General features: G+C 41.0%; 1 protein-coding gene across 1 annotated transcript; it reads right to left on the reverse strand.

Moving 5' to 3' along the window:
* Window positions 1-10,412: 10,412 nt before the first annotated feature.
* Window positions 10,413-10,775, reverse strand: ATOH7 (atonal homolog 7 (Drosophila); the record flags this gene model as incomplete). The annotated part of the gene is made up of 1 exon (XM_008567089.1): window positions 10,413-10,775. A coding segment is annotated over one exon (363 nt), but the record flags the coding sequence as incomplete, so codon positions are not given.
* Window positions 10,776-10,783: the final 8 nt, after the last annotated feature.

Genomic DNA, 10,783 nt, shown 5'->3' on the forward strand with positions numbered 1-10,783 from the left:
TAGGGACAGGTTCATTTGGATAATCCTCAAATGATAAAGGGGCTGCCCTCCAAATGTTCACTTGTGAATTGGTCTTTTAAAACTCAGAATATATTTCCTTACACACGTATCACTCAGTGCTAGATTCCCAAGTGACTCCAGAAAAGCCCACCTAATTCATGACTGAGTTACAGTATTTATCACACTAGGTTGGGTTACAGTCCCAAGAACAGGGATCCAGCAAAGTAGCCAGTAAGAGAAGACAGATTACTTCCTCCTCCTTTTTTGCATCTATGATGTGTCAAAGCTAAAGCGTGTCTTGGCCCTTTCTGCATTTAGTCAGCCAAGGCTGAGAGGAATCGTTTTATTACCATGATCTTGTAGGGACAGGTTCATTTGGATAATCCTCAAATGATAAATGGGCTGCCCTCCAAATGTTCACTTGTGAATTGGTCTTTTAAAACTCAGAATATATTTCCTTACACACATATCACTCAGTGCTAGATTCCCAAGTGACTCCAGAAAAGCCCACCTAATTCATGACTGAGTTACAGTATCTATCACACTAGGTTGGGTTACAGTCCCAAGAACAGGGATCCAGCAAAGTAGCCAATAAGAGGAGAAGACAGATTAATTCCTCCTCCTTTTTTGCATCTATGATGTGTCAAAGCTAAAGCCTGTCTTGGCCCTTTCTGCATTTAGCCCCCATTCTGGGTTTTTCTCCCCAGGACCTTGCGCCCCACATTCTATAATCCCCAGTGCTTTAACCCTTCCCATCTCAGCCCTTCTCCAAAGCCTGCCTGTGTGTTTCGTGCTGCACAGTGACCTAACTCCAGTTTCATGCATCTTGACTTGGTGTTCGGGAAGAAAGCAGTCCAGCTGAACAAATTCTGAATGCCTGAGAGCCTTTTCACTTCACAGAGGGGCTTCATTTTTTAAAGCAATTGCTTTCTCACTCCCATCAAATTGCTGGCAGAGTTTTGTTTTTTGTTTTAATAATTTAGGCTGTGAAGGGAGAGATAGGAAACTGGGTCAGACACCCAAATTATTCCTGTTGGTAACAGCCTTTCCTTTCTTCATCCCCATCCACCCCCACACCCAAAAAGTACCTTCTAAGCCAGGATCTTGAGTCTGTTTGCATATGGGCTATTGATAAGTTGGTTGTAAACTCAAAGCTGCTAGAGCAACTGTAAAAGTAGGCATATGTACTCATGCTGGCCTTTATTCAAGGTCCTTTCCAGGGTCACTGGGTAACCTGGACTGAAAGTATTTCTGCTAATGGTTGAGTTGAAAATGAACATGCCTTGGAAGTGGGATAAACAGTTACTCAGATTTCCATAGAGCTTGTTGAACTCCTTTTTACCACTAATTGCCTTTTCTTATTTTAAGTGGATCAATATTTCAGAAAGTGAATTACTGAAGCATTGATGGAGAATGCCAGGCATCTCCTAAACTTTGACAATGCAGGGGTCATCAGTATGCTAAAAAAAAGTTGCTGATATTGTGTTTTAAAAAATCTGTGCGGTGCAAAAAAAATGCGTATTTGTTAAAAATATGTTTGCCTCTTATTTCTGTCTAATTATATTGGTTAGCATACTTGGTGTTATAGAGCTATTAACAAGCTGCCTTTTGTTAATATGTAAATAATAGCCACTTCAAACCCTGAAGAGCAATAGCCTTGAAATTGCAAGAAACAAAGAACACACTTTTCAGTCCCATAAGAATTGTAAGTGCTGAGAGTAAACATAAAGAAAATGGCTGTGTTGTAGAGGCACATAAACACTAATTTGCTAGATTTTAACATATAAGCGAGTAGAAAATGTTTAACTAATAATAAAAATTAAAATATTTTAACATTATTTTGTAATAAATATTTTAAGGCTGAAGTAAATGTACATTTTTCTTTAAAATGCAGAAAATAGTTTTAGTTTCCAGGCTTAAAGATGACTTTTTGATAATGATTGAACTAATTTTTTAATGTATAAATATATTCAACACTTAACAGTGATTTTTATAAATTATTCCTATTCAAATTGCATAAAATACTACATGAGTTATAACCTGGTTAAAATATCTCTAGAGCAACAGAAAGACAACTGAATTTTAATTCCTAAAATATCCAGGAAATCCAGTAGACTTCTCATGGAATGTTAACTCTCTAAGATTAAAAACTCAAATGCCTCCTAACTGAAATCAGAGACACATTTTTAAATGGGATTTAAATATGGGGGGGTGTAGTTTGACAAATTTAGTCGGAACATTCATGAAGATATGAATATAGTTTTGTTACAGGAAGAGGTGTTTTAATACCCACAAGAAATATGAGTTATTTTCATATAGTACGGTAAAAGCGAATTGCTCAATAATCTAAAACTCCAAAGAACCTGTGTTCATGCAGTTCAGTGAGTTATCTGCAAATGAGAGGCAGATTCTTGTAATTCCCCACAGTCAGTAGTGTAAGAATCTAGTCAACTATATACTAGAATTGACTATAATGGTCACTACCAAAAGATTACTAAAAGTGTATATGCACACAGCATAAAAGGTTTTACTGTGTATCTTAAGGAGAGTAAAAATCCTGAAATAATTGAAATGAGAAAACTTGAATGCAACTGTATTTTTTAACACATTTTATTTTTTCACTATTTTGATTTCAGAAATATCTTATCCTCTTTTCTGATTTTCACTTAGTTTTTGCAAACTGTAGCCTTAAGTTTCTTGACCTACCCTTCTTTCTTCATTACCTCTCTGTTAAGACAAAAATCTGTAAAATATTTGATAGCATTAGGACAGCTTATTATTTCTAGGAATTCTCAGATGAATTGTAAGGGGGGTTTTAATAATTCAGATGAATTTCAGACACCTTCTCTAATTTTTCTATAACTCTGAGGTCTCTGTTTTCTTATCTGTAAAATAAGCAAAACACTTGAGCCTTTCCCAGGGTGGAGAGTAGGATAAATAAATAAATGCTTATGAAGAATTTACTTTAGAGATCCCCAAAAAGTGGTAGCAGTTTTTCTATTCCAAGGAAAGTGTGAAAAATATTTTTCTCGAAGTTGATAGTTAATTTGTCTAAAATGTTCACATTTCTTTCCTGCCCCACTGCTTTGTTTTTCCTTAGAAGGGTAGTACACAATGGTGGAATTCCTTCTTCCAAGATGGCATGCAGTGAAATAAATAAATCTAGACAAAAATCAAAAGAATTTAAGAAATATCATATCTGCTTTCTGCAGGCAGATCTCAGGAAAATTTATTTTAGCATAAGCAGTATAGCCTATGGGAACTCACTCCTGCGTTTATGATTGAAGCTAGTAGAAATGATGACTCCGCAGTGCAGGGACATAGCAAGGGAGTTCCTATATTCCTCGGCAGATCTCAGGAAAATTTATTTTAGCATAAGCAGTATAGCCTATGGGAACTCACTCCTGCATCTATGATTGAAGCTAGTAGAAATGATGACTCCGCAGTGCAGAGACATAGCAAGGGAGTTCCTATATTCCTCTCTGCTTTAAGCAGTTCAAGATAACTCCATGGTACTGTTCCAAATGCTAATGAAGAAACGTTCCATGCCAGCCTATCAGTGGCGTTACATTGAAATGAATCAATTTTAGGTAGATATGCACCCTTAAAAATGAGCCTATCCTTTGGTCTCTGTCTTTGCATTCTCAGTTACATCAAGTCTAAATTTAACCAACAGGGTTCACATGAAGACTGACAAATGACACACATGCGTTTGCATGCATGCATACACACCCCACCCCCCCACCACCACACACACTTCAAGAAAGGAGTCCCCACAGCTAACTTAATTCAGGCAGAATCAAGCAATGCCACTTAACACTTTTCCTTTCTCTCCTTGCATGAGTTCTTTCTGCTTGAAAACACACCAGGCACCAGAAGACTCACAAACATGGTATGCTTCCATCTCAGGAAGCTTGAGTCAACTTATTTTTTAAAGTCCTTTTTTGGTTATTGATATCTTGATGGAAAAGCCATTATAGTAGCCATTTTGAAATGCGTGAATTACATAAATTGTATATTTTGCCTCTAGTACTAGGAAGCAATTTATGGATCTTCGCTTTTATTCCTGTTTCTCTGCATCGTGCATGTTAAGACGTTCTGTGGAACTGAAAACCAGTGATCATTTAAGCCAGATTGTTTGTGAGCATAAGTTATGTCCTTCCTCAGAAGGTGTATGGTACTGTATTCTGGTAGACCACGTCATCTCCATGACACCCGTTGCTGTTCCTTAGTAGTGCTTTCTTAAAGATTTGCTGGGGTTTTGTGTTCTGTTTGAAAACTTTGCAACTAGAAAAAGAAAAATAAGAATTAAGAACCAGTATGTAATTTAACCTGGATGTTTTTAAAGGCAATTCAGAAGATGGGATGGACTGTTTCTTTATTCATTAAATAAAATTTTATTTATTCTCAATTAATTGTCGGGTTTGTCTTGCTTTGTTTTTTGGTCCGGACTTAGTGTTCTGTGTTCTGTTATGTGATGGTCAGTTGGGAATGATCACAAGAGGAGGCACAGGGGAAGCTCAGAAAAACTAAGTTTATTATACTCACAGGTCCTAGAAACAGGAGGCAGCACAAGGCCACATGGGAAAGCACCAGGGTGGTCAGGAGGCAGAATGAGTTTCTGTGAGAAAGGCAAGGCAGGGCAAGGTAGACATTTTGGGACTAGTGAGTTTCAATAATTCTGATGGGCTCTAAATTATAGGAAGGGTCCCTAGTTGTCCCTAGTTGGCACCTGGCCCTGGGATAATTAAGGCCGAGGAATATTGCCCCCTGGGTTGTATAGGCCAGGTAGATGAGGCATGGCTCTGGACTGCTTAGTTTGCAGAGCAAGGTCACACTCCCGGTTGAGCCCTTTGCTATCTCTAAGCGTTGGCTGGCCCACAAGCCGCAGTCTCTCCCCAGCGAGAAAGGTTTTTAAGATGTGAAAACATCATAATATACACAAAATTTTTAAATATAAACAATATACTTAGTATGTGAGATGGGTAAGTTCTTGCTTTCCAGTACTTTTCTTTCAGCTTTGGTATTTGGGGGATATGCTACCAGTTTAATAAAGCAATCCCTAAGTCTCGTGTTAATTCAATAAAATACTTGGTAAAGCTTGTACCCACTAGTACATTCATGACCTGAGAGGGAAATGGGTATACATATAAGACAGAGCATATATTTACGGTCTTATATGTACTTTGAGATTTCTTTCACTCATAGGTATCCAAAAAAGATATTTTCAGAGATGCTTAGGCAGAGAACAGATTCTAGCCAAATTCAGTCCAAAAATAGCACTTTGCTTTTACTGTAGTATGGCAAAATTTAAATGAACCAAGCCTTAATTGTTGAGTTCTGCAACTCTATTAACGACAACCCAAGTACATCCCATCTGGCCCATATCTAACAGAAAGTTTAGGTTTTCATTAGTATAAAGGTCACCTCCTTAACTGAGAAACTGGCTGTACTGCATATTTAGAAAAGATAGCCTAGTCCTTCTTAAGACCCGCAAATACAAAGAATAAGAAGTCAATGTATACAGTTTTGTAATGAGGTTAATGGTGTCATGGTAGACTGTGTTTAAGTGGTTCTCAACCTTGGCAACCCATTAGAATCACCTGGGGAGTGTTTGAAAAATTCTATGCTCAGGTCCCTCCCAAGAGCAGCAGTTGAATCAATTCTTGGGGTGGGGGTCCCAGTCTTGTTGTTTTTGGGGGTTTTTTGGGTTTTTTAACTACTCCCTAGGTGTGATTCTAATGAGCAGTCAGGGATGAGAACCACTGGCTTAGGTGGCCTTTCCCATCTTGAGAGCCCTATTTGCTTGTATAGATTTGTGACCTTGTGTTTTGGGACCTCAACCTCCAGCTGGAACCTAGGGAGACATCACATATAGTGTCTGAAGGTGGAGCAAAGACAAAATGCCCACCAAACTGAGAGGGTATCTTGAGACCAAAAAACGAAGCAGGCACATCCATGCAGTAAGGAAAAAAGTTTTAATTAAGTGGGTGATGTACTTACAGGGTAATGGATCTGGCTGGCAGCGACCCAGGAGCTTACGCAAAGTTTCTTGGCGCCGGCCCCTGGTCAAGACCAAGTTTACATAGGCAGTTTACACAAAGTAGTGGAAAAAGCCAAGAAGCAATTACTAACTGAGACACAAGCTACTTTCACTACTGATAAGAACAATTATTATCTTTGGTGGTCTTGTGATGCAGGTAGCCAGAACAGCTGTTACCATGCCTAATCATTAGGCATGATTAGTACCTAATCATTAGGTCCCTTCTTCATACTCAGCAAGCTGTTTCTGCCTAGAGTTCTAACATCTTTACCTAGTTACTGTGTAACTTCTGTGGGCAGGGCTCACACAAAGGACACAGCACGTGGTGAGGGCTTTCAAGATGGAGTAGGTTATGCTCACAGTCTTACAAACAGCCAGTCAAACTGGAACCCTGGCCAGAGGAGGTCTTCCTTTATTATTTAATGCTCCCTCTCAGGAGCTCTTATGGCACATTTCACTGGTATTACACTATTGAAGGATTCAGCTACACTCTGTTTAGGACTGCTCTTGATTAGCACATGTGTGCTCTTTTTGGCTGCTTAGCCACGGGCAAGCAGTGCTAGGTAAGCCTGGTGGGAGTAGGTGCTTGATCGTATTTGTTGACTTGTTGAGAAAAGGGAGCACAGGTACAAGAATATTTTTGAATTTCAATATGTTCTGTTGCCCGAAACATATTAAACTAAAAAGAAAATGCATTTTCAAACATAAACAATACAAAATACTGTAGCAATTTTTAGGTTGCTTGGTAATGTATAAACTTTGTTATGTATAATAATATAGGAATCTTGACTTCAAAAAGATTTTACACTTGCTTTATCTAAGCTCCTACTTCGTAAACCATGATGGATCTCCCAACATACAGTTTAAGGAGCCTTATCAAAGATTGGATTTGATCACTGAGACTCATGTACTTTTTCTTCAAACGTCTTTCAGGAAAAAAACAGTATATTGAGTGGGGTGGAAAGCTCAGGAATTTGGTAAGAGCTAAGTTGCTTACAGAAATTCCCAAAACACAGAAGCAGGCAGCTAAAGGTGTAATATTTAACAGACAGATTCCCTGATTGGAGGAATGAGGTTAGGGAAGGAGCAATATGGCATTAGAATCCCATCATTTTAATTAAATTGTTTAATTTCAGTAAGAAAGTGCTGTAAAGTTAATAGCCAAAAATGAAATATTTATTGAGTGCTTTTTTTCTGTGCAAGGCCCTGTACTCTAGAAGCCATAGAGTTATAAAGTACAGTTCTCTTTCACAAGGTATTTACAGTCCAGAGAGGGGGATATGACACCCAACCTGAAAAATGACTAATTATCTTAATATATTTTTCTGACGAACACATTTTTTTAGCCCTGATTATTCCTTCTCAAACTCTACAAGCTTACCAGGGTTATTAATGTAGCTTTTTAGGATGTCTAAGTAAGTAGATGATTGTGCCCAAATAGTGAACCAGGCAAGTGCCTTGAATCTTGCCATTAACCCAAGTACACACTGCAGAGCGGAGTGTGACTAAAAAGGAGTCCCCATGTCACCACTTGTAGAGCTGTGCTGTCTGCTGGACTATATAGCATTTTTAAAGAGTTGTTGGAGTCAAGAGGTTAAACATTTTATAATTTGCAGTGAGGAAGCAAAGTCCTGAGCCCTCCTTGGTTTCTTATTAACAGATTTCAGATAGAAAGGGAAATTCAGCTTCTATCTCCCAATGGGATTCTGGAGATATACTTGTGATCTGGTGAGTTTAAGTGTATGGGCTGAGGAAGACACTTTCTCTCATTACAAACCGAATGGGTTTTGATAGTTATGAATAAATAAAAAAATAAAATTTTTAATGGAGACTCTCTGTACAGAAATTACAAATAGGAGGCTGTGTCTGAGGTTAGGTTCTGAAATCCATAATAAAAGGGTTTGGGGGATGTCACTGTTCTTTTTAACTTATGACAAACTTTAAATGCATAGATAGGGCTGGCCAGTTAGCTCACTTGGTAAGAGCATGGTGCTGATAACACCAAAGTCAAGGATTCAGATCCCAGTAGAGGCCAGCTGCCAAAAAGCACAATAAAATAAAAAAAGAACAAACACATACACAAAAATACATAGATAACTTAGAATCCCGCTTTTCCTAATTATGAGTAAGGCATTCCCCCCATGCAGGGCTGTTGACCAGCAAGTCACTCTTTACATAAAGGGCTTGGTTTGTTCATGAAATGGTTCACAAAAATACATAGATAACTTAGAATCCCGCTTTTCCTAATTATGAGTAAGGCATTCCCCCAAATGCATGCAGGGCTGTTGACCAGCAAGTCACTCTTTACATAAAGGGCTTGGTTTGTTCATGAAATGGTCAGCAAATTAACAAAAGAAATTTAAACCAATACCACGTGTTTATTTTGCTTCCATTTTGATTAGTCTTGATGGTGGTAAAGCCCTTATTGCTCAACTTGAACTGATTAAAAGGAAATTTTTAAAAAATCAAAAAAAAAAAGGAAATCACTTCCAAATGCAATAATTTTTATTTCTCTAATTGTTAGTTTTAGAAATACATATTTATTTATTCCTATATGTGTGTATATATATAATTACATAATTCCTATATACATATAGGAATAAGTATATATATTTGGATACTTGTAAAGATTAGTAGTAGTGGCTTAATAAGAAAAATACCATATTGTATATGTAACTGTATATCTGTTACTTAAATGCTAAATATAGTTCCTATTTAAATTTTTTTTTTTTTTTTTTTTGTCCTTTTTGAGACCCGCCGCACCGCGCTAAGCCAGTGAGCGCTGTGAGCACACCGGTCATCCCTATATAGGATCCGAACCCGCGGCGGCAGCGCGGCTGCGCTCCCAGTGCCGCACTCTCCCGAGTGCGCCACGGGCTCGGCCCTAAATTTTTTTTTTTTAATCACAAAAAATATATCCATATTTCCAAGTTGACAGAGAAAACTTTCAAATTAATTACTTGGACTCTCTCATCAGCTTGTCTTTTTTGACCAGGTGTTACAAAACAGCACATTCGCCAGTCAGTGAGATTAGATTTAAACATTCCACATCTTTACTCAGGGAAGACTCAATCTCATCACCCCTCCACCCTCATACCCCCCACCCCCAACCGGCAACCAGCCCAGCATCAACCACCCAGCCAGGGTGGTGCGGGGGCTGAGGGCTTCAGCCACACCCCTCTGACATCCGCACCCAGCTCAGCAATGACCAGGCCAGCCCTGGAAGCCCCCTGATCTCCCCTGCAGGAATGAGGGGGTGCCACAGGCCTCAACCCCCTTCCACCCCTCCTCCTTCCTCCTCCTCCCACCCTATTTCCTCCCCCTTTCCCATCTCCCCCTCTCCCCCTGCTGTTCTGCAACATCATGGAATGTAAATAATAATAATATTAATAAGTAAATAAACTTAAAAAAATAAAATTTCCCTTTGAAAAAAAATCTCATCACCCCCAGATAGGCCATCAGGAAACTAGCAGGATACTTGGCATGAAAAACAAACTCACATTTTTATTTATATTTTACAAAATCTATATTTTAATAATGTGTACACAGTTTTAAAAAATACAGAGCGCTCAGCCCAGGTACTCTACAAAAAAAAAAAAAGCCTGACTTTTCTTCATGCACGCACACACAAAGCACTAGGCATAAATGCATTTGCACAACAGGGAGGGAGCTCTGCACTGAGCATACACAAGTGATGGGTACTGTAACTTCACCCGAACAGGACAACTTTACGAAGTTTAAGAAAGCGGTTATTTCTCTGAGGCCTGAAACCGCCATATAGCCTAATCCTATTTTTCCTAAAATCGTTTTCCCTCGAAGTAGTCCATAAAAGGGGGAGGAGGCATTATTTTCACAGCATCAAAACCACTCACCATTCACAAGATCCATTACTGAAATCTACACGATATAGACAAGGGAGGGGGAAAGAAAAGCCAAGAGGCTGCTGCGACCCCAGGCCCGCTGACGCGAATGACAGCAACCTGCAAATTCACTGACTGTACTCGAACGACGAGTGCGTCCTTCGGGCCCGCGGCTACCGGACGCCCCCGCGGCTGCCGGGGCAGGGCTGCGGCTCGGGACCTCGGCCACGCGCGCGCGGCCTAACTGGCCATGTGGAAGGGCTCGGGACCACTCACCATTCACAAGATCCATTACTGAAATCTACACGATATAGACAAGGGAGGGGGAAAGAAAGGCCAAGAGGCTGCTGCGACCCCAGGCCCGCTGACGCGAATGACAGCAACCTGCAAGTTCAGTTCAGTGACTGTACTCGAACGACGAGTGCGTCCTTCGGGCCCGCGGCTACCGGACGCCCCCGCGGCTGCCGGGGCAGGGCTGCGGCTCGGGACCTCGGCCACGCGCGCGCGGCCTAACTGGCCATGTGGAAGGGCTCGGGCTGGAAGCCGAACAGCCTCTGGCCGTAGGGCTCGCCCTCGCCCGGCAGCTTCGCGCCCGCCAATGGGAGGTAGTGGTCGCGGCCGAAGTGCTCGCAGGGGACAGAGAGCCAGTCCCGCTCCGAGCCGAACCGCTCGGCCTCGGCCAGGATGCGGGTCAGAGCCATGATGTAGCTCAGCGCCATCTGCAGGGTCTCGTACTTGGACAGCTTCTTATCCTGGCCCCACTGCGGCACCACCCGGCGCAGGCGGTCGAAGGCGCTGTTGAGCCCCTGCATGCGGCGCCGCTCGCGCGCGTTGGCCGCCAGGCGCCTGCGCGCCGCGCTCTCCAGCCGCCCGGCCCCGG

Source organism: Galeopterus variegatus, unplaced genomic scaffold (assembly GCF_000696425.1).
Source record: "Galeopterus variegatus unplaced genomic scaffold, G_variegatus-3.0.2 Scaffold293, whole genome shotgun sequence".
Lineage (NCBI taxonomy): Eukaryota > Metazoa > Chordata > Mammalia > Dermoptera > Cynocephalidae > Galeopterus > Galeopterus variegatus.